The sequence below is a fragment of the Lampris incognitus genome, chromosome 1 (genome assembly GCF_029633865.1).
Source record: "Lampris incognitus isolate fLamInc1 chromosome 1, fLamInc1.hap2, whole genome shotgun sequence".
Taxonomy (NCBI): domain Eukaryota; kingdom Metazoa; phylum Chordata; class Actinopteri; order Lampriformes; family Lampridae; genus Lampris; species Lampris incognitus.
This window is the reverse complement of record NC_079211.1, coordinates 143,020,612-143,048,223: the sequence shown is the minus strand read 5'-3', so window position 1 is coordinate 143,048,223 and position 27,612 is coordinate 143,020,612. Positions and strand designations below refer to the sequence as shown.

Sequence of the window (27,612 nt, the reverse complement as noted above, 5' to 3'; positions counted from 1 at the left end):
TCAGATGAACACAGGGGCCCACTGTTGAGCTAGAGCTGCTCTATAACAGACCCCCAAATGCTTACACGCGAGACAGGCCGATAGATGCACCCATGCATGCAAACCCATTCGGAGAAAATTCTCAGAACCAGTAGTCCCTCAAACAAAGTGTTGCCATGACCCTTCTATTTAGAGATGTTTAGGGGGGCGTGAATAAGTGATTCTGACACTGGCTTCCGAGCTCTCGGTTTGAAATGACCACAGCTGCTGCTGGAGGTGCCATATTTCTCAAATCATCCCTGACAAGGCCTGGCACGGCTCACCAGCCCCTGCTATGGAGAACAGTTGACCTCTAATGACCACTTTGGTCGATATTGTTCGGTTTCCTGCACAATGAAAACAGTGCTATACATGAAGCTTTTCCACGAAGCTTTCTAAGATAAGGAAGTGGTAGGATTAATTTAGCCTTATCTACCAGCTATTTCAACACTGAAATTACTCTTATCAAAAGAAAACCGTCTGTAGATAACACGTATGTTTGGACTTTAAAGAATTGAATAAGTGCAAAGACTTGCCCCGTCCGTTGTTATTGTGATGATAGCTGTTTACCCTTCATAACCGCTGTAGTTGTTCCTCTGCCTCTCACAAGAATATGATGTAGCAGTAAGACACAATCAGTCCGTTCCAGTTGTTCGGCGTAATTCAGGCCTCAACTTTGTCATGTGACATCGCAGTGCTTACATGAAATCCACTGTTATGAGAATAAACATTACTTCCCCGTGTCTCAAACTAAGTACTGATGCTCTGGCGGATTTTAGTGTTTGGATATTCATTATTTTGCGATGGACGGATCGACTGATGCTCTCTTCGTTGTTTCCAGGTCCGTTATACGTCATTGTGGAATACGCCTCCAAGGGAAACTTGCGGGAGTACTTGAGAGCTCGGCGCCCTCCGGGTATGGAGTACTGCTACAACCCTGACCAGGTGCCTGTGGAGAACATGTCAATTAAAGACCTGGTCTCCTGTACCTATCAGGTCGCCCGGGGCATGGAGTATCTGGCCTCCAAGAAGGTAACAGAGCAGTGCAGCCCAGATTCCCGTCATGTCAGCACAGCTCCTATCTCGTGGTGATACACTACGGACCATGGTTCAGCTCTGATGAGGTCTGTTTGTTTTTGTGCAGTGCATCCACAGAGACTTGGCTGCCCGTAACGTTTTGGTAACAGAGGACAATGTCATGAAGATAGCAGACTTTGGCTTGGCGAGAGATATCCACCATATTGATTACTACAAGAAGACCACCAATGTGAGTTCTCCTGGATGTGGCCCACCGTTGCTGATCATCGTGTTCTTACCACACGGTTGGCCCTGACGTGTACATTTTTGCCCACAGGGTCGTTTACCGGTTAAGTGGATGGCCCCCGAGGCTCTATTCGACCGGATCTACACGCACCAAAGCGATGTGTGAGTACTGTGCCATGCTGTCAAACTCAATGGAGTTTAATCAAGACTGGGTTTTTTTTTTTTTTTGCTGGTCATGTGAAATGCTGATTGCGTAACTCTCTTCCATCTGTGGCTGCAGCTGGTCATTCGGAGTGCTACTTTGGGAGATCTTCACCTTAGGAGGCTCCCCTTACCCCGGGGTCCCGGTGGAAGAGCTGTTCAAGCTACTGAAAGAGGGTCATCGTATGGACAAGCCCTCCACTTGCACTCACGAGTTGTAAGGAAACGCGATACGCAGTCACAATCGGCGCGACTAATTGGACACATGTTGCCGTGCACATTTTTAGATAAACCCGTCACCGCTGGAGAGTTCCATGTTAATCCGCCCTAATGGCGTAATCGATAATCTAATTTTCTCATGCGGAAAAGGAGGGAAATGCAGTTTCAGTTGTGCGTAATCACTTAGAAGGTCTAGACACATTTTAGGGTGCATACAAGATATTAGGGGATGTCTCCGAACTGTTAGTATTTCACTCTTCTGCGTTGCTTCAATGGAAGCATTTTCAAATATGGTTTTTAGATTTTTTCCTTTTTTTTCTCCCCAATTACCCCACTCTCCTGAGCCGTCCCGCTCGCTGCTCCACCCCCTCTGCCGATCCGGGGAGGGCTGCAGACTACCACGTGGCTCCTCCGATACACGTGGAGTCGCCAGCTGCTTCTTTTCACCTGACAGTGAGGAGTTTCACCAGGGGGACGTAGCGCATGGGAGGATCACACTATTCCTCCCAGCCCCCCCCTCCCGAACAGTTGCCCCGACCGACCAGAGGAGGCGCTAGTGCAGCGACCAGGACACATACCCACATCCAGCTTCTCACCCGCAGACACGGCCAATTGTGTCTGTAGGGACATCCGACCAAGCAATTATGTTTTTATATATATATATATATATATATATATATATATATATATACTATATACACACACACACACACACACACACACACACACATATTTGGAGACATTTGGAGTCTCCTTATTTAAAACGACTTGTCTTTCTCTCTCCAGGTACATGATGATGAGGGACTGTTGGCATGCTGTTCCCTCTCAGAGACCCACGTTCAAACAGCTGGTGGAGGACTTAGACCGCTGCCTGGCCATGACATCCAATCAGGTCATTTTTACTCTCCTCTCCACCAGGCTCAAAGAAGCCAGTGATTTTTTTTTTTGTAATTTCTTGCACGTTACACATACCGTATATTTTTTGAAATGTTTCGGTAAAATGTTTCTTGTGTTTTAATGAAGGAAAGTCAAAGAAAACATGAAGCCATGGGCGAGAAAGCAGGTCTGTTCTCAACCAAAAAGGACCGTCTTTAATGTCTAATTCTTCGTCTAATTCTTTGTCACTTTCATTTGTGTAGGAGTATTTGGAGCTGTCTGTGCCTTTGGACCAGTACTCCCCCAGCTACCCTGACACTCGAAGTTCTACCTGCTCCTCAGGCGAGGACTCGGTCTTCTCTCACGACGCCGGAGCCGAGGAGCCCTGCCTGCCAAAGTTCCCTCCCCACTCCAATGGGGCAGTCATTAAGAAACGCTGATACCTCACATCCCCTCAAGACAAAACCCCTGACACTTCCGCCCTCCCCCTCCCCCCCATCCTCCTCACCCTGCCACCCGAGGTTGGACTCTTAACTACAGTTCCCGGAGATGAAGCTCGAACACTGGTGCTCTGTGAGGACGGGACGTCGGACATCTGCCGGGAGTTGTCGGGTCATGAGGACTGAAGAGCGCCGCCCGTCCCCGGTGTTGAGGGTGGCGTTGTGTTTGTTTATGGGGCACTTTGTATTATCAGGAGTTCGCAGATCGCTGCGGTCCTGGAAAAGAACGGACTGCCGCTCTTCTCCCGTCTTTGGGCGTGCCACGGGGGTCAAGAGAATTGAAAGGACTGACCTGACGTGTCAGTTGAATTTATTTTATTTTTCTGTGGTCGTTCCATCACCGGTGAAGGAAAGCGCTCGGCTTTTCAGACCAAATCCAGAGAATATTATATATACAGGGGACACGCGTCCCTTGTACATGCTAGCACAGTGGTCCATTGCGTCATTGAAACTTACCTTCTTGTAAATACAGGTAGAAAATTATAAATATGAATATATATTTACACTGTACTCTTATTTTTATTACCATACTTGATTTATTTTTCTTTTTGTACAATTTGTTTGATCCATTTTTAAACGTAGTCTGTAGGGGCAGTTGTTACAGCATTTCTTAAGATGATGAGGATTACCTGGCCAGTTTTTTTTTTTTTTTTTTTTTTGTATCACACTTCTTCTCGGCTTCGCTTTCCCCTCTAGTCTGCTGCGTAATCGTTGAAACATGTATTTGCTAAATGTATATTTTCAGGCGGGTGTTTCCACGAGAGGACTTGAGATGAAACGGTGGCTCGGCGTTCAGCAAACGCGTCCGTAGGAAGTTAGCCATGCTCACTTCTAAAAACCCATGCTTTTAGGTCACAGTGTTTCTCACCCCAGTCCTCAAGGACCCCCTACCCTGCAGATTTTCTTTGCAATCCCGAATAGGTACCTGTTTGTAGTTATTCAACCAATCAGCAATGAATGTCCGAGTTTGCACACCTTGCATAATTGAGTGCCATGAGGTGACTGGTTGAGTAAGTACAAGCAGGGCTACCTATGCAGGGTTACAATGAAAATCTGCAGGATAGGGGGTCCATGAGGACTGGGTTGAGAAACACTGTTTTAGGAGAATGTGTGTGTGTGTGTGTGTGTGTGTGTGTGTGTGGGAGGGGTGTATGTGTGTAGACATACCAGTGGAGTGGTCAAGATAACCTTGTACAGGAAAATACAAATTAATTTGGCCATCTCGACCCAGATTGGACGCTTGAGTCGAGAGCGGCCACTGTAAATACCCACAGTCGTTTTTACCCATCAGAACCAGTCTTTTTTTTTTTTTTGCTTTAGTTGGATACGATGCACTTTCCACTGTGCACGCCTCCCATGTGATGGATGCTTTTAATTAACAGGAGTTGCATTTGCCGCCTTATAAACTTCTGGTAAAGGGTTGCAGAACACGCCATTGTAAAATGATTACATTAAATAAAAACGATATTAAAAAAAAAAAATATATATATATATAAACCATTAAAATGCTCAAGAGTTTGCTCTAAACTTAATAAACAGGTCTATAAATATCAGCGTTGGCTCGTCTGTGATCCAAGTCGTGTTTACGGGGCGCGCGCGCGGGGAGGGCGGAGCGACGGCCGCTTCGATCTCCCCGGCCATTTAAGCGCGCGGGCTGCCGACGGTGCCCATTAACTACGATGACGTGCCGCCCGGCATCAGGCGAGATGGCGGCCGGCGCGGAGAGCCGCAGCAGCAGCAGGTCGCGGTAAACATGTAATTTATGGCGGCGTGAATGGCTTGGCTAGTGCCGCCGGCGTTACACCTCCATCTATCAGCTCCCGCCAGCCTCGACGGCCGTGTCTCGGCTCTGGCTTCCTGCCACCGGCTGATGCATGGGCCCGGCGCCGCAGTCTCCATGCAACAGGCTAAAAAAAAAAAAAAAACCCGGCACCGGGGTGGGGGTGGGGTCACCGCCAATGGCGTTAACCAGAGGTGTAAAAACCCGGTCCAGAAAGTACAAACCCTAACCGTGTCTTTACTCCACCCATGTACTAAACCGTCAGATTGCACTGACTAGTTTCCCAAATCAGCCGTTTAATACGTGGATGGAGTAAAGACCCGGTTAGGGGTTTGTACTTTCTGGACCGGGTTTTTACACCTCTGGTACGTAGAAACAACGTGTTCGGAACCGAGCCGAGCGAACTCGACCTTCCCGGCTCAGGCGTCCGGATGTTTTCTGAAGCGCCGGTTCCCCTAAGCGCCACGCTTCACGGCCGGTGAGGGCGCGAGGCCGGAAAATGCCCCCCCCTCACCGGATGGACACCTCCGGATTACCAGAGCACGCGGCCCCCCTCGCGGTTTTTTGGGGGGGAGACGTGTCATCGGTCCCTGGAAACGGGCTGCAATAAAGGCGGCGTTATTATCCGCTGCGCTGCGGTTGGAGGTGACGGCGGAGGGCTCTATAGGAGAGCGCCTGAGGAGCTCCGGCTTTACAGCCACCCTAATGGCGCAGCGCCCGAATCGGAGGTGCAATTAGGCGGAGGGTGTTCTCGCTCCCGACAGATGGCACAGGAGGAGCTGGGCGGAGCAAAGTTCATCGGTGATGGTCCGGCATCGCACCGGCGAGGCGGCGTCCAGCCAACAGCTGCACACCGGGATTTATGAGTTTACGAGGCGTCGAACAGAAATGATAAACACCGGTCTCTCTTTTTTGGGGGGGGGGGGGCTGACGGGGTCACGCTGTGGGAGGTCGGCAGCGTGTTTGTTGTCGGCAATTATAAGTCGGGTATTTGACAATGTGCAATCAAGTGGTTGCTATCTCCTGGGATGAGAGGAAATGAAAGTAGAGGGTTCCTTTCCACACACACACACAAAAAAACCCGACCCCGGAACGCTTGTAATTCTCAAATTAAAGGTGTCTCGGCGTCAGCCAGCCATGACTGCTCCGCCCGCCCGCCACCGACTGCACACAAACAGCGCTCCTCATACATGTCGGTCAGGTTAACGTATTGTTCGGCCTTCCGACCGCGGGGAGCCCTTCGTGCCAGCTGCCCAGTTCCAGACTCCGCACATGGGACTGGAAAAACACAACAGATCAGATCGTTGTAGTTAAACGGTAATGATTTGTAGTTTGCATTGTTTTTCATATAAACTTCTTTACTGGGGGGAAAAACAGCTCTCAAGTTTCACTTTGTGCTTCATGTTGTAGCGAATTCGGGGGGAGACAACGCAACCACAGGAACTGCCGCGGCCGGGACGCGAACCCGTATCGCCCGCACCGCAGGGGGCATCGCTAACCGTTAGACTGAAGGGTTAGACCCCCCGGCCAGCGGCCAGCGTGTCTTCTTATCCATGCACGTTACAATATGTCACGTTTTTCTTTCCTTTTTTTAACCCTCTTTTTCTCGGTCTCTGCTCCACCCCCTCTGCTAATCCGGGGGGCGGGGCTCGCCAGCTGCTTCTTTTCACCTGACAGTGAGGAGTTTCGCCGGGGGGGGGGGACGTAGCACGTGGGAGGATCACGCTATTCTCCCCAGTTCTCCCTCCCTCCTGAACAGGCGCCCCGACCGACCGACCAGAGGAGGCGCTAGTGCAGCGACCAGGGCACATACCAACATCCGGCTTCCCAACCGCAGGCACGACGGCCAATGTGTCTGTAGGGACGCCCGACCAAGCCGGAGGTAACACGGGGTTTCGAACCGGCGATTCCCGTGTTGGTAGGCAAGCCAGATAGCACCCGGATGTGGGCCACTTCAGGCAATGGTGCGGCACTGATGGCCTTCTTCTGGCCCTGACAAAACGGATGTGAGCCTGATGTGGCCCACATGTATAATAGCAAATATGGCCCAATTTTACAGTGGAGCAAGTTTCACTTGAACATTGGGGGGGGGGTCAGGGGGTCCTCCCCCTGGAAATTTGGAGCATCACACATTTAATTTCCTGCATTCTGGTGAATTTGAATGCACCAATTTGCTCTTTTCCTACATCAATTTGTTGTGGAAATGTCTTATTTATGTCAAAGAAAAACAACTTTCAGATAGGCTAGCCTATCGGATATCTTCTGTTACTTTCCTCTTGCTCAAGTTGACTCTGAGAATGAAAGTAGTAGATGCATTTGAACTAATACAATACCCTTGGCACAAATTGGTTTGTAGATGTACCTATTATGTTATCTCACGTGCCCGAAATTACCAGTTCAAGTTCATTTAAGCTAACATAAACGTCTAGGGGCTGCTGTTAGCAAGCGCTAGCTAGCTAGCTAGCTAGCTAGTTCGTGAGGGGGTGTCTGAACTGATAACCCCAAACACAAGTTATAAACTAGATAAGGCTATAATTCACCCGGAAATACGTAAGAAAATCTAACTCAGAAACCCCAAAGGTAAGAAAGGGTGGTGTACTGGGCTAGACAAGCAAGCTGGCTAGCTACGTTACTTACACTTGTTTACACCATCATTCATGCTCCGCTCTCCTGGTTGTCAGGGGCAACTGCAAGACAGCAACGAGGTCGGCAATCCCAGTGGCAAGGTTAAAATGGTACGGTCCCAAGCATAGGGGTGTATGAAATCGTTGGAAAACAAGTAGGAATGACATTTTAAGTAGTTCGACTGTCTGTGTTGTTATTTTACCTTTTTTTGGCGAGGGAGTTAACATTATCATTCATGATATATATTTTTTGGGGGGGGGCAAATTCACCTCTTCTAAATATTGAGGGGGACATGTCCCCCCTGACCCCCCCCCCCATAAGTTATGCCTGTAGGCCCAAATATGCCAGATCAAATGTGGGCCTTTTTTTGGCAAAGACGCGGTGCTCTGGGCAAGATGTGATCTGGATGTGACCCTGAAGTGGCCCGTGTGGTAAATGGTGAATATGGCCCAAATACCCCAAACAAATATGGCCACCTTTGGCAAATATGTGGCACATGCGGCATTGCTATGGCTCGGTTCTGGCCCAGATCTGGCAAACAGGAGCGGACCGCCCAGGTGGCACTATTCTCTGGACGGGTCCCCGTCCCACTTTCATCCGGCCCACATACCTCGTGGAACGATGGCACTTGGGCGGATGCGAGCATCCTTGACATGTGAAATGGGAGGGGGGAAATGCCCTCTTAAAACAAGGCCCAAGGTTTTGTTGAGACAGAAGTTCATCCATCACGTGATGTTTAGTACCCGTTGAAAGCTGGGTGTTTCTGGCCATTTCGGGGAGAGAGGGGGAACTTCAGGGAGCTGGATTCAGTGACGTGAACTGGTAGCCTTGGAGGGGCTGACTCCTCTTAGCTGCTAATGTGAAAGTGAATTATCCAGGGGGGACGCAAGGAAAATGGTGGCAAATCACTCGGAGGAACTCTCACATCTAGAACAAGGTCAAATGAGTCATCCTCACTGAAGATATAAAACGTTATATTACTCCAAACTGCCCCCCCGTCCCCCGTCCCCCCCCCCGAGTCGTAAAAAATGAAAACCGGAATGGTAAGTCAGCAGCCCTCCGTGTGTACGTTGCCTTGTTTACCTAAAGCTAATTTGATTTATTCAAGTTTTGGCTCGTCCGTCGTCTCCGAGGGGCCAGATGAGCTGGAGCCTTTCCATTACTGTAAACACTTCTTGTGGCCTGTGCCGGGTGACAGATGACCCGCCCTTCAACTTGACGCCACCCCCGCGGAAGAGACGCGTCGTCAATCAGGGCCTCGAATTAAGAGAGTGGTTCCAGTGAGGGTGGTGGTGGTGGTGGTGGTGATGGGATGATGATGATGATGATGATGATGGCACTGCTGTGTGTGTGTGGGGGGGTTTAGGTGGGGGGGGGTGAGGAAGTGAGGAGTTGTTGAGGACCGGTGACATCAGCCTGATGTGTACCTCCGTCACCTCACAAACGAAGTGATTATTTATGGGGGGGGGGGGGAGGAGAGGAGGGGGGAGGAGGGGGGAGGAGGAGGAGGAGAGGGACGGAGTCGCGCTCTCGCCACGCACAAAGGGAACGAGGCCGGTGTCGCAAAAGATGGCAGAACAATCCCGGGGGACACGCGAATCTCAGTTTTTCTGGCATCCATCCGCTAGCTAGGTGGTGTGGATTAGTCTCTTCTCTGGGGAGGAGGTTAGGAATGAGGGGGGGAGAGAGAGAGAGAGAGAGAGAGAGAGAGAGAGAGAGAGAGAGAGAGAGAGAGAGAGAGAGATGCTCTCTATGCCATGTCTACAGGAGAGGGACCGCCAGTCAGTCACCAGTCTGTGAACCAGCTGAGTGTTTCGCAGCCCAATCAGCCTCAGCTTGTGTGTGTGTGTGTGTGTGTGTGTGTGTGTGTGTGTGTGTGTGTGTGTGTGTGTGTGTGTGTGTGTGTGTGTGTGTGTGTGTGTGTGTGCAGGCTGTGCTTATCTCCAGTGCCGTCCCACTGTTTGTAACGTTGCTGATCTCAGAGGGGAGAGAAGGCATTTGGAAAGAAAAAAATAGAAAGCTATTGTTGTAGCTGTGATAATCACATTCTCTCCCCTCTTTAATGGCGGTTTAGACAATTAGCGTCTGCTCTGTGTCCAAATATGGTCTCTGTGGTTTTGGGTGTAGCTCCCTCCCAGCAGCATATTCTGCAGGGGGAACAAATTATGTAATGACTTTAATAGCGCAAACATTTTGTCAGCAGTGTGTTTTGACGGTCTTTGGGGTTGAGTGTCTGCCGGCACGCCGCGGGTAGATATGACGGATGACGGCGGCGGCGGCGGCGGGGCGTCCTCTCCTCGCCTTGGCTCTTGGGTTGTTGATGTGGCTGTCTGTGTCGAGGGCCGGGGCCCCTCTGGCTGCGGGAGAGCCGTCTCTGACAGGTCCCGGGTGGCTCGCCTGCTCCCCGGCACGGAGATGATGGACGGGGTGAGCGCGGGGGCAAGGCCTGTCACTCAGTACATGTCGGGCCATTGTCTTTCATTTTCCGCCCCCCCCCCTCCCCCGTCCACCCTCTCTCCACGTCATACAAGCCATAGCTTTAGATAGCGGCGCAGAAGAATGCCCGACTCGGTGCCGCTACGTGTGGTTAGTGGGGGGGGGTCAGATCAATTAGATGTGTATCGATAGGCGGCTACATGTGATGGCAACGGAGAAGCCAAGCACATCTGAGACGAGGCCGAAAGCGCACACCCCCGTTTTCGAGGCAGCAATCGTAAATTTCACAGCCGCCAGCTCAAACGCCGCGATTCCATAGAAAGGGTATTTACGGAGTCTGGGTGGGGTCAGCTAAATGAGACGGGGAAGGGTGTTTGGGTTTGGCGCACAGCTACATGGGGGTATTTGGGGGGTGGGGTGGTGGGGTGGGTGGGGGCTGTGTCTACCGGGCTAGTAGGTATATTGGCGTCCGCACAAAAACGGACGCCTACAGGCGTGGCACCGCCTCTTTCCCACCAGATTGACTTTCTTCTGCGGAGGAATGAGACACGGACACCTCCTCCAGGCTGAGACATATAATCTGGGCCTGTCAGGACCTTTATCAAACAGGATCAACTGGTGTGCCAAGCCTTTCTCCACAATCCCCACGGGCAGGAGGATACCTGCACACGCATTCCTTCGACACATCCTAGTCCCAAGAGGCATATCGCCTATCTTTTATGGCAGTTCAGCTCAAGGGGGGTGGGGTGGGGTGGCGGGTGGCAGATACAGTAGCTCCTCTGCATTGTCCTTATTGAAAACTAAGCTAGCAACATGGTCTTTTTTTCTTTTCTTTTTTTTGGTTTGGAGGACTTTCCTACTCCCCTGAGTCTCGAAACTTGAAATGTCAGAAATGCTGATCAAAGCTGTTCAAGTGGGTAATGCATGTTATATACACTACCGTTCAAAAGTTTGGGATCACCCAAACAATTTCGTGTTTTCCATGAAAAGTCACACTTATTCACCACCATATGTTGTGAAATGAATAGAAAATAGAGTCAAGACATTGACAAGGTTAGAAATAATGATTTGTATTTGAAATAAGATTTTTTTTACATCAAACTTTGCTTTCGTCAAAGAATCCTCCATTTGCAGCAATTACAGCATTGCAGACCTTTGGCATTCTAGCTGTTAATTTGTTGAGGTAATCTGGAGAAATTGCACCCCACGCTTCCAGAAGCAGCTCCCACAAGTTGGATTGGTTGGATGGGCACTTCTTTGAGCAGATTGAGTTTCTGGAGCATCACATTTGTGGGGTCAATTAAACGCTCAAAATGGCCAGAAAAAGAGAACTTTCATCTGAAACTCGACAGTCTATTCTTGTTCTTAGAAATGAAAGCTATTCCATGCGAGAAATTGCTAAGAAATTGAAGATTTCCTACACCGGTGTGTACTACTCCCTTCAGAGGACAGCACAAACAGGCTCTAACAGGTACTATTTAATGAAGATGCCAGTTGGGGACCTGTGAGGCGTCTGTTTCTCAAACTAGAGACTCTAATGTACTTATCTTCTTGCTCAGTTGTGCAACGCGGCCTCCCACTTCTTTTTCTACTCTGGTTAGAGCCTGTTTGTGCTGTCCTCTGAAGGGAGTAGTACACACCGGTGTAGGAAATCTTCAATTTCTTAGCAATTTCTCGCATGGAATAGCCTTCATTTCTAAGAACAAGAATAGACTGTCGAGTTTCAGATGAAAGTTCTCTTTTTCTGGCCATTTTGAGCGTTTAATTGACCCCACAAATGTGATGCTCCAGAAACTCAATCTGCTCAAAGAAGTGCCCATCCAACCAATCCAACTTGTGGGAGCTGCTTCTGGAAGCGTGGGGTGCAATTTCTCCAGATTACCTCAACAAATTAACAGCTAGAATGCCAAAGGTCTGCAATGCTGTAATTGCTGCAAATGGAGGATTCTTTGACGAAAGCAAAGTTTGATGTAAAAAAAATCTTATTTCAAATACAAATCATTATTTCTAACCTTGTCAATGTCTTGACTCTATTTTCTATTCATTTCACAACATATGGTGGTGAATAAGTGTGACTTTTCATGGAAAACACAAAATTGTTTGGGTGATCCCAAACTTTTGAACGGTAGTGTATATATATATATATATATATATATATATATATATATATATATATATATATATATATATATATATATATATGAATAAGATTGGTCTTTCTCATATTAATCGGTGGCCACTGCTTCGGCAATAGCGATCAATCTGTCCACATCTGCGATGTTTAAGAGACGCAGACCAGTCATTGATTGCGTGGTTCGGATTTGCACGGGTGGTGTTTCACGCCGCCTTGGGAACTCTTCACACCACCCAAGACAGAGAGCCGCTCTCAGATCGGTTCTTCCCCAGCTCCCTGTGCACCCAGCCACTCTCGGGGGGCCTGCACTGTGAGTGACAGGGTAAGGCGGGGTATGAATCAAAACCAGGTCATTGTGTGCAGGATCTAATCATATCACTTGCCCCCCCTCCCCCTCCTACCCCCAGCCATATGTCTTTATACTCTCTTTAATTGGATTGGGCCTGGGGGGGGGATTGCCTGACGGACCCTCCCGGGGCCCAGCCAACGCAACATGGCTAGAAACAACAGTAAGCCGCCCAGCTTCCTCCGTCGACCAAATGTGGCGCTAAATACGAGGCAGCGTGACGAGTCCCTTCACTTACCGTCGCCGCTACGGGTTCATTTCCGGCTGCGGAGGGAACATCCGGGTCGCCTCACCTTTCAGCGGCTCGACGACAGGTCACGACTGCGAGCGTTTGCGTGCGCACGTGCGCGACAACCACAACGCGAGAGTCGTCAAATCCGGACGCGTTATTGGATTGCCGGATCACGTGGCTCCCCGCCGTAGCCGAACGTCTTATTTGATCCTGACTCGTCGAGGGGGGGCCGATGGAGGCTCCGGATAGCCGACGCCATCTTGTCCCCGCGCCTGGCCAGCTGGCATCCATCAGCTTGGTGCTGGATGAGGGGGGAGAGAGAGGGGGAGAGAGAGAGAGAGGGGGAGAGAGAGAGAGAGACAGATTTGTTATAGGGGTCTTGGAAATGCTTGTTTGTTTGCTTGAGGTCGTTGTGCGCGCATTTCGCAATCTCCGCAGTAAAGAATGGCTTCCTCTCCAGCTGTTTTCTTGGAGTCGCGTAGATAAACGAATTCACCGGTGTTCCCATCGCGCCGTTGCGGGAAGACTATAAAACACATGTGCGTGCGTGCGTACGCACGTGCGCGCGCGCGCGCCGTCGTGACACCCGCACGGGCACATCACCTGGGGCAGCTGGGATCTCTCTCTCTCTCTGGAAGGAGCCGAGGTGAAACAGGATTGTGTCTATCTTCCCGTTTCTCTTTTTTTTTCTGCTGCTGCTCCCAGCGCAGCCAAAAGAGGCCGAACCGTGAAAACCAAACAGATGTTGGACGCGGGGACAGAGAGCCCTTTTCAGACTCCTTGGCCCGCGGTCAGGATTGGGATGTGGGTTTGAGGCGAACGCGAACACGGCCAACGTCGAACAGCGTACCCCCGTGGCCATGACGTCGAGCAGAAGTTATCCAAGCACGGCCGGTCCCCCGGGGGGAGGGGGGGGGGAGACGTGGCGAGGGGGCCGCGGTGGCGCGCCTCCAACGCGGAGCTGAACGGACCCTAAACGCACATGTCGCCAGACGGCGTGGGATGTGGTGGGGAGGGGAGGGGGGACTGGTACGGGGGAAACAGGACGGCTATGTAGTGTTTGGTGACTCATTTCTGCCCCCAAACGAACAGCGTCGGTCGATGGCTTTCGATTTGTTTGGCTTGGCCCTCGTTTATCGCCCGAAATCCGGTTGGTGAAACGCGGCCGTCCCCGGCGCTGTTTGGGTGTTGTATGGGGAGGAGGCGCCAAGCCTCCGCGGCTTGTAGGAACAAGTCGAACCTTTAGACCAGTGTTTCTCAACCCAGTCCTCAAGGACCCCCCCCCCCCCCCCATCCTGCAGATTTTCTTTGCAACCCTGAATAGGTACCTGTTTGTAGTTATTCAACCAATCAGCAATGAATTTTGTCAGACGTTGCGCACCTTGCATAATTAAGTGCTGCGAGATGATTGGTCGAGTAAGTACAAGCAGGGTTACAATGAAAATCTGCAGGATAGGGGTTCCTTGAGGACTGGGTTGAGAAACGCTGGCCTGCGTTGCACAAGCCTCTTGCTGCGAGTCGGCGGCCCCGGCACCCCTGCGCAGACCTTTGACCCGCCAGTGTCCACACTGTTTTGCTTCCCAGCGTCCCCCCGCCCCCCCCCCCCGTTCGGCTGGTCCAGCGAATAAACCGAAAGGAGTTGAGAGTTGGTGCTGTTGGTTCGAGCTCTTTTGCAGTTCCACTGCTTCTGCCTTGAAGAGGTTAAGTGAGGATTTCCAGCTGCCATTTCATGCTCCGCTCCTCATGCCATGCAATTAAACTAGTTCCCACCGGAGGCTGGGATTGGGTGGAGCGCTGTGAGGAGTAAGCTCAAGCATTGGCAGAAGCAGGAATTTCACCATCAGCCTGTGTGTGTGTGTGTGTGTGTGTGTGTCTCTATGTGTGTGTGTGTGTGTGTCTCTCTCTCTCTCTATGTATGTGTGTGTCTATATATGTGTGTGTTTGTATGTGTGTGTCTATGTATGTGTGTGTGTCTATATATGTGTGTGTTTGTATGTGTATGTCTCTATGTGTGTGTCTATGTATGTGTGTGTCTGTATGTATGTGTGTGTCTATGTATGTGTGTGTGTGTGTGTTTGTATGTGTGTGTCTCTGTGTATGTGTGTGTGTCTCTATGTGTGTGTGTGTGTGTGTGTTTGTATGTGTGTGTCTGTATGTATGTGTGTGTCTGTATGTATGTGTGTGTGTCTCTAGTGTGTGTGTGTGTGTTGTCTCATTTATTCTAATAAGTTCTTAGAAGTGGAACATGAATCCACATTTAACCACTTTTAAGAACTTATTAGAATAAATGAGACAACACACACACACACATACATACAGAAACACACATAGAGACACACACATATATAGACACACACACATACATAGAGAGACACACACATACAAACACACACATATACATATATAGACACACACACATACATATAGACACACACACACATACCAATATAGACACACACACATACATAGAGAGAGAGAGAGAGAGAGAGAGAGAGAGAGAGAGAGAGACACACACACACACACACACACACACACACACACACACACACACACACACACACGTAATGCACCATAAGGCTAAAAGACAATCAGCCATTAAAATGGAAGCCAGCAAAGCAGATGTAAAAGATACTATGTTGCTAAATGTGTCACTTAACGGCACCTCCTGTGACGTCCCTGCGGACAGCCGTCGCTCCGACTTGAGCGATGGCTGTTTGTCGCAGTGTGCTAAGCCAGGGAGGAAAGGAGATGTTCTGCAAAGATTTCGGGAACTCTAGACTAAACTATCCACACACAAAAAAACGAAACAAAGAAGGACTTATCACGTATTAAAGAGACCCAAAGTTAGCCCTGTATCGTAAACGGTTTATATGTTCTGGCATAACCAATAACTCACTCAGAGTTAATCCCCCGGACTCTTCCCCGAGCAAAATACTGTAAGTAGTGCAGCATTTCCCCCCCCACCGCTTTCCTTTACACTGTCTGCCACGGACTAATGGGGGGAACTAAACAAGTTTTATATTTTCTAAATTGCTCTCGTTTGGCGCATGGTGAGGTTTAGGTCCGCAGGATGAACCATATGAACCATCAGCAAGTTGTAATCCCATTTAATAGGGGGTGATTTTACACAGGCCGGCCATGCAAGCGTACAGTAAGTTATCCTCTAACAGCCGATGCTGTGCTATACAGAGTATTACAACATTATTTCGTGCCATGTGATGTTCTCCTCGTGCCTGTCTGAAATGGAACAATTTGCTGGGACCAGGGGCCGGATGAGAATGCCAGATAGACTGCTACTGACTGAAAGCTGCTGTCTATCTGCCTGTGACAACAGAGTTGTTGTGAGGGAAAGCTGGCTGTGCCTGGCACTGCGGCTGCAGCCCTGCCAGCTGCCAGCAGACTGCTCTCGGGCCATTTGTTGGGCCTGAATAAAACTGAATTTCGCGGCCAACAGCATCCTCTTGTGTCGTCAGGCGGTAGTGACAGTCGACGCTGATCGGGGGGGGGGGGGGGGGGTATGCTCACTGCTCTCGTCACAGCTTAAGTGTTGTCCTCGGATCTGTTGTTAATGTTGTGGTCTGCTCGCAGGACATCATTCATCCACCAGGTGAATGATTATTGTGATTTTAGCTTTTTGATTTATATGACGCATGAACTCTCCGGATGAAACCTGCACACCTGCCCACTCGTTCTTTAACAGCCAGCGTTGGATGTTACAGTCGTATTTAGTATGAAAGGAAATACACGTTTATTATATTTGAAAGGAACCTCTAGAATTGCCTCTCTGTCAGGAAGTGACAATTTCTGGCCCAGTGGCTAGCACTGGCCCTGTGATGGCCTGGCGGCCTATCCAGGGTGTCTCCCCGCCTGCCGCTCAATGACTGCTGGGATAGGCTCCAACATCCCCACGACCCTGAGAGCAGGATTAGTGGTTTGTTTGGATAATGGATGGATGGATGGTTAGCACTGTTGCCTCACAGCAAGAAGGTCATGGGTTCGAACCCCAGGCCGTCCCGGGTCCTTTCTGTGTGGAGTTTGCATGTTCTCCCCGTGTCTGCGTGGGTTTCCTCCGGGTGCTCCGGTTTCCTCCCACCATCAAAAAGACATGTATGTTAGGGTTAATACTCCTGCCTGTGCCCCTGACCAAGGCAGTGGATCGCCACCTTGCTGTAGTGGAGAAGCTTGTGTGTACCAATGATCCCAAGAGCTATGCAGCCCAGAGCTTGGCTCCTGGTAGGGTCACCCAAGGTGGATAAGTCAAGGGGGGAGATCTCAGACAAAGCCTGATCCAACAAGGACTTCAACAGTGGAACTGGCGGAAGATGTCTCCAGGTCACCACAGCAGTGAAGGCAGATGAAGGCTGCAACAGAGGGCGGTCCTCAATCATCTTGGTTCTCCATGCCATTGAACTCTGGCCACCCCCTTCCAAGGACCGTGTGGCGGTCCTCAATCATCTTGGTTCTCCATGCCATTGAACTCTGGCCACCCCCTGCCAAGGGCCGTGTGGTGGCTGCAGGCGCATCAGCCACTCCACGTCAAAAGCTGTCACACGCAGGCATCCTCCCATTATGCGGCTCCAGAATCGGCCTCTACGCCCACCTGAGGACCCAGAGGGAGGATGGTCGTACTCGACCCCTACATGACTGCCTATGATGATGAGGAGGAGGAGGAGGAGGATGGAGAGAACAGCTGGGGTTGGTCCCTGGGCGCTGCAGTTGCCCACTGCCTCCAGTGTCTTTTGGGATGGGTTAAATGCAGAGGATGAATTTCCCCACGGAGATTAACAAGAGTACATCTTATCATTTTCTCCGGCTTCTTTTCCTATCAACACCTGTTCCTGCTCACATAAAATGACTTGCAGGCCTTGCTGCCCGCCGCTCTGACAAACCACCTGGGGAGTCTATAAAAGCAGCATTTCAAGCAGGTATGCAAAAACTGGATAAGTAAAACCCCGGAAGGTGCTTTGGTTCTTAAAATGAGTGAAGATGAACAAATTTTAATTTTCATCGTTTGAGGTGACTGACAGAAAAAAAATAATAATCACAAGACACCAGGCTCAGAATGATTTCTTAAACATCGCTCAAGATCTAAAGTGTTCAGATATTTGTAGGATATATCCCGTTGTAGGCTACAAAGATGGCGGCGCAAATTCATGTTTGCTGCGGCCTCACCCAGTACCGTCCATGCAGGGTCTTTGTGCACGTGAGTCTGTCTTCGTTTGATGGCTGGGAGAGCTTGGTCTGCTGCATCCTGTGGACCCAAGGACCACGGCCCAGACCGGAGCTGCGGCCCAGGAGGAAACACCGAGGGCGGTGTGACAGGACGCGGAAGCGGGGCAGGCTAAGCTAACTGCTAGCCCATGCAGACCGGCAGTTCCGACAGTCATCCCGGCCGGCGTTCGTTCTCCTGGACGGTGATTTTAAAATTTTTATTTATTTACTTTTGTTTAGTTAGTGTAAACTACTAATAAGACACGTTAGCCCCTAGCTAACGGGTCTGACCCTTTAGCCGAGCGGTTAGTGATGTCGCCTTGTGGTGCAGTACACCCCGTACCGAATCCCGCACCGGGCAAGAAAATAACCGGTTACATTGGTTTAGTTCGTTATGTGGTAGTTTGGATTTATGTGTTTTTTGTTTTTGTGTTGCGCTGCTGTGGGCTGGGGGAAACGATGTGTTTCCGATTCTGATCTTTTAACTCGCGAGTGGTGCTGTTTTTCCAAACAGGGCCGTTATTCAAACTCGGGAATGTTCCGTGATCAGATTTAAAGATGTTGTCTTTTGTCCTTTTCGCTTCAAAAGTATGCTAGTATGCTAACGTGAGCCGCTTTACGTCATAGTATGCTAACGTGAGCCGTGGTACGTCATGGTATGCTAACGTGAGCCGCGTTACGTCATGGTATGCTAACGTGAGCCGCGTTACGTCATGGTATGCTAACGTGAGCCGCGTTACGTCATGGTATGCTAACGTGAGCCGCGTTACGTCATGGTATGCTAACGTGAGCCGCGTTACGTCATGGTATGCTAACGTGAGCCGCGTTACATCATAGTATGCTAACGTGAGCCGTGTTACGTCATGGTATGCTAACGTGAGCCGCGTTACATCATAGTATGCTAACGTGAGCCGTGTTACGTCATGGCTGTATAGATAAATCAGTTCATTGGTGTGTCATGTTTATGTACCAGGTTACCTCTGTGGGCCTTGTTTGTTTTGTTTGCACGTTTTTGCTTTTGACCAGGGTTCTAAATATATTTAGATGTAAAAGATATTTGACATTCAGATATAAATAAAGCCCCATAGCACATACGCACACCCATATATACATAACCACGACTGCCTGTCTGCACAAATTCAGACACATCGACACAACACTGTCTTTTGCCAATCCCCTTTTTGCTTTTCCCTTTTTCGCTCCTTTCCCCAGCGGGCTTGGCAAGTCTTCACACCTGATAAGAGGTTCAAATAAAGGTATCCTGGGGACTGGAAATGTTAACTCGGCCCACACCAGACTGTTATCGCCAGTCAGGGCTGGTTTTCAGCCTTTACCTTGTTGCTTCCCCCTCTCCCTGATGCAAATGCTGTCGTTTTAAGTTTTCTGTGTGTGCAATGGTAAATAATTCAGTGTCAGCAGCGCTGCATACAGGTCCTGGTGCGGAGAATGCAGCCCTGCTCGTCACTCCTGCAGTCTGCGCTCTCACAAGCAGCTCCCAAGAGACAGAGCAAAAGAAAGAGAGAGCGAGAGAGAGAGAGAGAGAGAGGTGAGAGAGAGAGAGAGAGAGAGAGAGAGAGAGAGAGAGAGAGAGCAAAGACCCAGGGAAGCTGCAGAGCACTCACACCCACTGAGGATACAAGGGACAACCCTCGTTCTCCCTCTTCATCACTCTCTCTCTCTCTCTCTCTCTCTCTCTCTCTCTCTCTCTCTCTCTCTCTCTCTCTCTCTCTCTCTCTCTCTCTCTCTCTCGTTCCTCATTCTGTGTCTCTCCACAAACTCTTCGTTTGCCACCATCCAAAGCTGCTGATACTGCTACCCGGGCTGCAGGCGTGGTGACTGTGGGCTTTTCAGGGAGCTTTACCACACAGGGAGGAAAACCAAACATCAAGATTCCCAATCACACACCCTCGCTGTCCTTTTATCCTGAAGGAATCCAATCCTGGAGGAAGGATGCTGGTCAGCGGCTCAGTGAGGGGCCTGCGGCTGAGGCTCATCTGCTTGTCCAACTTATGTCTGCTTTTCTGCTTCCTGGAGGTATCAGAGAGCAGGAGAGCCCCCAAGATACCACGCTGCCCCCCAACCTGCTCCTGCACCAAGGACAGTGCCTTCTGCGTGGACACCAAGGCTATTCCCAAGAGTTTCCCATCCGGAATCATCTCTCTGTAAGTAACCCGTTTAACTGTACCTGACTGTCCCTAGCCAAACCCTTGGCACGAGAATAAAGACCGACCTTCATAAGCTTCAGTGGAGTCAAACGATGGAGGATTTGTGTGAACTTATGGCACAGCTATCTGTTGTTAGCTAGCATCAAGAACAACAAAGTTAAGCTCTCGTGCCATTTCCAGTCGATTTGATATGCATAAAAGTAGAAAATGTGCCTGATCTTTACGACAAATTTCCTGCTTTTTGACCAGGGAATATCATAAATTTTGTGTGATTTTACGATCCTGTTCAAGTGCACGCAATACAGCGTTACATAACACTATTTTACCCCCCACAGCGTGTTAAACGCAGAGGAAAGGGAGAGAAGTATATTGACTGCTGTGTGATATGAAAGGCATCGCCTTTATAACAGATGAGAAGTGGGTACCCCTGAGCCCCCTGTGCCAGCAGCCTCTTCACATCTCTGGACAGGAGATATACAATCATGGGAGCACAGTAATGGGATCCTTTGCAGGTCTTGGGGAGGAAAACCAACAACAGAGTTCATATCTCACAGGTGGAGAGCACAGAGCTATACTCTCTTCTGGTCAAGTCTCCCCGGTGAAGCACAAGTCTCCCCAGCGAAACACAAAGCCCAGCACTTGACAGGGGCAGGTTGTGGCTTTGCTTAAGAGGGTTATGGAGAGACTGGTTCTGTTTGACTGCACTGATGGCTCTGGCCCTCGCATTGAATTATCGCGTCTCTGCGTTTGGACAGTCGAGGGACTTCAAGAACCCAAGGCAGGCAGAGGTGGCCTCGTTTTCCAATCGAGAAGATATGAACTAGGAATCTTTGTGTCCTAGTTTTTTAGTCGTAGCCCTACCCCGAGACTTAAAAAACTGCACACACAGCCATACGACGGGAGAAGGTAGCCTTGAAGGGGCTGGCATAATTCGCAAAATGTTAGCTTGATAAATGAATTCTTCCTTAAGTCCTCCCATATAGACCCGTTTTGCATTTATTTCGCTGATTCTTCATGTTTTTCACCAGAAATGTCCTGAATAAAATGAAGAACTGTGAACAGGGCAGTTTTTTTTACCATGCTCTCAACTATTAACTCTCGTGACATCGTCCAACTTTTGTCGGTAACCATGCATTTTCATACCAAGGAGATGCAGCTGTTGATTTGTAATGCCACTGTGTATTGTGTATTTGATAGGACAATGGTAAATGCAGCTTTCACTACGATCCCAGAAGGAGCCTTCTCCCACCTGCACCTCCTGCAGTTTCTGTGAGTATTCAGACCTGACATGGCCTCCCTCCTCCTCGTTGTTTCTTGGATGTTTAAATGGTACATGGACTGCATTTATATAGCACTTTTCTAGTCCAGCGACCCCTCAAATTGTGCTTTACAGTGTATACCTCACGTTCACCCATCCACACACACACGTTCACACACTGATGGCAGAGGCTGCCACGCAAGGCGCCAACCCTGCTCATCGGGAGCAGTTAGGGGGTTCAGTGTCTTGCTCAAGGACACTTCGACACGCTCTCTGGAGAAGCCGGGGGTCGAACCGGCAACCTTCTGATTCCTCGACGACCCCGCTCTACCTCCTGAACCATGGCCGCCCACAAAATATGCGCTATCGGCTTTGTATTTAGTCACTGTGGTCTTTTGGACACGGCTGTATACAACTTATATTTTCCACATAGTTATGTTCATAGCGTCCTGTCTTCTCACCATGTAATCACGCTACCTTTGGTGAGGTTTTTGTTGTTTCTGGACACAGGTGGTGTTACAAAACATGCAGACATCTTTTGTTTTGCAGTGGCAATGAAAGGACAGCAGCCACTAGAATGAATGGTTATTGAAAACAGTGGTGACATAGCAGTAATAAGAGTGAAGTGGCTCTGTATCAGTGTCCTCGCCAGTGACTGACTCCCTTCAGTTGTGCTCGATCAGACAAAGGGCCATTTATCTTCTCAAATGCCATCAAGTGTGTCAACGTGTGCGTGTGCACGCCTGTCTGAGCTTGTGCGCAGGTCCGCATGTTTTCATGTGGACACGACTGCCTAATGTGCTTATATTTTTTAGGTTAGGCACATTCAGTTGGTCTTGCGCTATTATTTACTTGTTTATTAAATATGAACTTCTCTAAGCCGCCCCTTCTTTCCTGCCAGTAACATTTTAACCAAATGATACGTGTAAATTGTTGAAATGAGAGTAATCTAACAACTGGAACAGAAAGTATATGATTTGGTTATTCCTGATTTTATATATATATTTATTTATTTTTCATTGCAGTCTGCTGAACTCCAACACGTTTACTTTGGTTGCTGATGACGCCTTTGCTGGCCTGTCTCACCTGCAGTACCTGTAAGTGCCCCGTCTGATGCTATTAAATGTGGTCCGACTACACCGCAAGATAAGTGTGGCTAAATTTTAATTTGGCCATCTCACACAGATTCACAGTGTCTTTGCAAGGCGGACACTTCACAACAGGTTAACTGCATCTTTGACACCTTTTTGGTAGTTTACACTGCCTTGAAATGAAATGATATTAATCTTTGTTTCGAGCCGCAGTGGAGGATTTCAAGGGTGGGGTCAGTAGCATGGAAGAGACTACCATTAATAAAACTGAATGTAAGCCATCCTCACTTACAGTGAGCATTCAGCCTCTGTGTAGTCCAACAGAACGGGATATGCCAATCTGTGATTTGATGGGCTTTAAAAACTATTAGTTTGCCGGTGGCTTGGAGTTTGCAGCTTTTCACAGAGCCCATGCATCCGGCTCTATAATGTGATTGCATTGCTCTGGCTGCAGCCCAGCTCCAGGCCTCTGCATCACCGTTAGTACCCTCGCTACCTATGGTGAATGCTAATAAAGTCATATTTTCATGTATAGCCTTCTGAAGAGAGTCTGCTGCATGAACACTCTGTGTGCCGTCCTCTCCACAGACAACACACAGCGGCATCACATGATGCTGACAAATGGATAACCTTTGAAATACTCTTGCACATGATATCATTTGTCGATGAAATTTATCACATGCTTGAAACAAGATTTTGTCATCGCAAATTTCTTTTGTCGGCTGCATTGACTGACTTTGTCTTGACAAATCCCTGTGTAATAGTTTTCCTGATAATTAAAATGAATTGAAATTCACTACCTTGTGAGAGCAGCAGATGAAATAAACCTGAAAAAGATTGGAAACTGAACCTCATTACAATGAATAACTATATCCATATCTCTTCCTTTGCATTGTACACAGTTCTTTGATAATCATTAAAATGTTGTTGTGGTTTTTGTAAATTTCACTGGTGTATACATAAACACATAATATAATGAAGTGTTTATGGACTATTACCCACAAGAACATCATTAGGATGATCTGTGTATGGATAATAATCCATAAGAACATCACTAGGATGATTTGTCAATATAGTGATGTTTTTATGGATTATAATCCATAGGCACATAATATAGTGATGTTCTTATGGATTATTATCCATATACACATCTTCCTAGTGATGTGTTTATGGATTATAATCCATAAGAACATCACTAGGATGATGTGTTTATGGATTATAATCCATAAGAACATCACTAGGATGATGTGTTTATGGATAATAATCCATAAAAACATCATTATCATGATTACTTTATGGATTATCATGCTAATGATAATCCAGCACAAATGTGATGTAAAGACAATCAATACTCTGTTTACGCCCCATCTTTGATGAGACAAGCTTCCTTACAAACTAGGATAACACTGTAAATCATGTAAGAATATGTGCTTTACATGATCACTTCCATCATCTCAGAGTTTGCCATTTATGTGTGAAATGTGTAACTAATCCAGCCCCATGATAACTGAATCTGTTTCTCAGGTTCATAGAGAATAATGACATCCAGGCTTTGTCAAAGCATACCTTCAGAGGACTCAAATCCCTGACTCATCTGTGAGTATTGCCTCTCCCTAATAAAATGGAATAGCCGCACATTAATCTGTCAAGTGAATGTTTTATATCAGAGATACAATCAATTTCCAAGACGCCTTCTACCTCATAAAGCTCAAGCCTGAAGTAACTGGAAGATGGCCTGAATACAGCGGGCTGAGACACATACCACCGGCCTGCATCATAGATTCAGACGTGGCCTGTGACCTTCATCACAACACTCCTCTTACTGTCCCTTTCAGATTCCGCTGGATACTTTCCAATAAAGCACAACTGCCATTACATATCAAAATATCAGGATTTGAAAGTCTTATGCATTCGGTTGATACTGAAATATTAATTTGCCCAGGTCCATAAAGCCGAGGCACATAGGCAATGTCAGCCAGTAATTCTACAAATACAGAAATGGATTTGAGATACAACCTTTCAGTGTTACGTCTTTATGCCTGCTCAAAAATCCAGGTAATAATCCAAGGATCGGGTCCCCCGGCACAAACAGAGCAATATAGTGTACGCTGTTAAGTGCCAGGAGGATCACCGCGACTTGTACATCGGGGAAACCAAACAGACGCTGGCCAAGAGGATGGCACAACACAGAGGAGCTAACACGTCAGGACAGGACTCTGCAGTCTACACCCTGGCCAGTGGCCAACTCTTCCAAGGATGAGGATGTGCACATCCTTGATAGGGAGGAACGCTGGTTTGAACGGGGAGTCAAAGAGGCCATCGATGTCAAGAGGGAACGACCATTCCTGAACCGGGGGGGCTAAGAGTACATCTGTCGCTGTCTTACAATGCTGTGATTGCAACTATTCCCCAATCCTCTGTGAATAGTACACATGGCCGTTGTAACTCAGGTTAATGGTCCCAGTAGTTTGCATATGAAACCGACCGTCGGTTTCGGTCATTATGCAACTGTATTGTGTATAAGGGTGGGGATACCCTGCAGTCAGTTGAGACTGAAGAGGTCACTTAGATGAGTGATGAAACGTATGTCAATAAACGTTGTGTCCAGATGAACTGATTCAACTTTCTTTGACTTTCAGTATTATGATTTTTCCCCTCTCAGGTCCCTGTCTAATAACAACCTGCAGATGCTGCCGAGAGAGCTCTTCAAGCACCTTGACATCCTCACCGATTTGTAAGTCTGCACAAACTGAAAGCTGACCCAGGGTCTCGATATACCTTTGATGTGAACATGAAAAATGCTGGAAGGAATGTGGACTCTCCCCGGCCCCCTTTCGAAGTACAGATCTGACGAGTTAATTTTTCAGGTTGTATGTTGGTGAGCCTAACTAAGCCAAGAGAGTTTTTTTTCTTCCCCATCTTATTCAGGGACTTGCGGGGAAATTCCTTCCGCTGCGACTGTAAAATCAAGTGGCTCGTAGATTGGATGGAGAAAACCAACACCTCGGTGCCAGCCATATACTGTGCCAGCCCATTTGAATTTCAAGGCCGCCGAATCCGTGATCTCACCCCAAGAGACTTCAACTGCATCAGTGCAGGTTCGCACATGATTAGATTTAAAGGAGCGGTGACCGAGGTGATTTCAGGACATGGTTGGCTCACAGGTGCTGTCTCTCCTCCTGCAGATTTTGTCGTCTATGAAACGTTCCCTTTCCAGTCTGTGTCGGTGGAGTCCTACGAATTCAACGGAGACACGTATGCGGCCTTCGCTCAGCCCGATTCAGGATTCTGCACCCTGTATGCATGGGATCATGTGGAGATGGTCTTCAGGAGGTTCCACAACATAACCTGTAAGTCCCTTGGTTTGTGTGAAGTGTTGTATTATTTCATGGAAGGAATAAATGCTTAACGTTTTATGACTCCGTTTTTCACTCAGCTCGCTCCGCCGTGTACTGTAAGCCTGTGGTAATAAACAACACCCTTTACATGGTGGTGGCTCAACTTTTTGGAGGATCTCACATCTACAAGTGAGATTTTTACAACTTGATCATAATTACTTTATGCCCCAGTGATTAGTTCAACCATGCTTACCAGAGACACGCCTTGTATAGTCATCACAGCACCAGGTATCCTGTAAATGAGCCCTTTTCCTTGGTGACATCATTTCAGGTGGGAAGAGGACCCGCAGCGTTTTGTGAAGATCCAGGATATTGATACTACTCGGGTGAGAAAGCCAAACTTTGTGGAAACCTTCGAGTTGGATGGTGAATGGTACTTCGTAGTGGCGGACAGTTCCAAGGCGGGCTCCACCAGCATTTATCGGTGGAACAGCAACGGCTTCTACTCTCACCAGTCCCTTCATCCCTGGCATCGGGACACCCACGTGGAGTTCCTCGACGTTGGCGGTAAGCAGCACCTGATTCTTTCCAGTGCCTCGCAGCCGCCGGTGGTTTACCAGTGGAACCGAAGCCAGAAGCAGTTTGCGTTCCATTCCCAAATCACCGAATTAGTCGATGTGCAGATGGTTAAGCACTTCTGGGTGAGGAAAGTTCTGTACCTATGCCTCACTCGCTTCATTGGTGACTCCAAGATCCTCCGCTGGGAAGGACAACGCTTCATGGAGATCCAGACCCTTCCCTCACGCGGCTCAATGGCTGTGTACCCCTTCACAGTGGGCCTCCGCCAGTACCTCCTCCTAGGGAGTGATTTCTCCTTTTCCAGGGTATACTTATGGGATGACCTCACGCAGCGATTTCAGCCTTTCCAAGAACTCAACATGAGAGCCCCTCGGGCCTTTAGCCTCGTATCTGTCGACAACAAGGACATTCTGCTGGCTGCCAGCTTCAAAGGCAACACCCTCGCCTATCAACACCTACTGGTAGATCTCAGCGCTAAGTAGGCATCTTACAATAAAAGACGAGGGGGGCGTTTCCGAGAGCATTTATCAACATGTGCCATAAAAACAAAAGACTGCAACTTGTCTAAGCCATGTTACTAAACGTCTAGTGCTTCCTCACCAGTTGTTTTGAGCGAGACAACTAATTGTGTTTGATTTTTTTTTCTATTCTGATGCAGTGCTCCCTAACATTTGAATTAAAACATATTAAACAGCATCAGTAACGTATCACTGCAATGTCGCTGTTTCAACTGAGCCAACAAGTTTTTGGCCAGCTGTTGTTGAGAATATCATGCTGTACACTGTATATTACTTTACAAATGGTGTGAACAATATCCTGCATGTGCATCTAATGAACTATTCACATTGAATGGAACTTGACATGTAAATTGAGCAAAGTATCGTGAAGATTTTATAGATTTAGTGTAGTTTACCTCTGCAGTCCGCATGCCACTTCACCACTGACATTTCATATATCACTAAACATTCCAAAAAAAAGCAAACGATACTGAGCTTTGTAATTTGGTATATTCGTCTTATACTTATCGTTATTTATGACATATAAAGGCACGCGTGTTTCAGTTTGTTATTTAGAATGCAGGCTTATGGTTTATTGAGGACTATGGGGGTTGTTTTGTGTCACATTTAAATTGGCACGTATCCTGAGTGAGGGTTGCATCCATGTTTTCTTTGCAAGACAAACCTGATCATCATAAACAGCGCTTATCAAACAATAGACCTTTAACTGCTGAAACCAGTTTTTAAATTTCTCTCTGGCTGTAATACAAATCTGTCCGATGGAATGTCAACCAAATTATTATGCTCTGTGACCTGTGTAAAATATTGCCCATGCTATGTAAA

General features: G+C 48.2%; 2 protein-coding genes across 2 annotated transcripts in view; both read left to right on the top strand.

Annotated features, from left to right (window-relative positions):
- The window catches only part of fgfr1a (fibroblast growth factor receptor 1a), a 33,564-nt gene extending 28,950 nt beyond the window's left edge, over window positions 1–4,614 (top strand). Inside the window, exons 13-18 of the mRNA XM_056285271.1 lie at window positions 860–1,050; window positions 1,163–1,285; window positions 1,373–1,443; window positions 1,562–1,699; window positions 2,488–2,593; window positions 2,841–4,614. Of these exons, the coding sequence (XP_056141246.1) occupies window positions 860–1,050; window positions 1,163–1,285; window positions 1,373–1,443; window positions 1,562–1,699; window positions 2,488–2,593; window positions 2,841–3,017 (806 nt within the window). The 3' untranslated portion in view covers window positions 3,018–4,614. The remainder of the gene's footprint in view (window positions 1–859; window positions 1,051–1,162; window positions 1,286–1,372; window positions 1,444–1,561; window positions 1,700–2,487; window positions 2,594–2,840) is intronic.
- A 5,124-nt stretch (window positions 4,615–9,738) lies between these two features.
- lgi3 (leucine-rich repeat LGI family, member 3) lies at window positions 9,739–26,754 on the top strand. Its single transcript, XM_056280054.1, has 10 exons — window positions 9,739–9,909; window positions 19,771–20,003; window positions 21,204–21,275; window positions 22,290–22,361; window positions 23,880–23,951; window positions 25,018–25,089; window positions 25,284–25,453; window positions 25,541–25,705; window positions 25,792–25,882; window positions 26,025–26,754. Exons 1-10 carry the CDS (start codon window positions 9,739–9,741, stop codon window positions 26,752–26,754), a joined length of 1,848 nt encoding a protein of 615 aa, XP_056136029.1.
- The last annotated feature ends 858 nt before the right edge of the window (window positions 26,755–27,612 follow it).

Bases quoted from the DNA above. Each gene is read 5' to 3' on its own strand.
- lgi3 (XM_056280054.1), top strand. From the start codon at position 9,739: ATGACGGATGACGGCGGCGGCGGCGGCGGGGCGTCCTCTCCTCGCCTT. The intron at 23,952-25,017 runs GTGAGTATTGCC...TTCCCCTCTCAG, and splicing joins CTCAAATCCCTGACTCATCT to GTCCCTGTCTAATAACAACC. The intron at 25,454-25,540 runs GTTCGCACATGA...CTCCTCCTGCAG, and splicing joins CTTCAACTGCATCAGTGCAG to ATTTTGTCGTCTATGAAACG.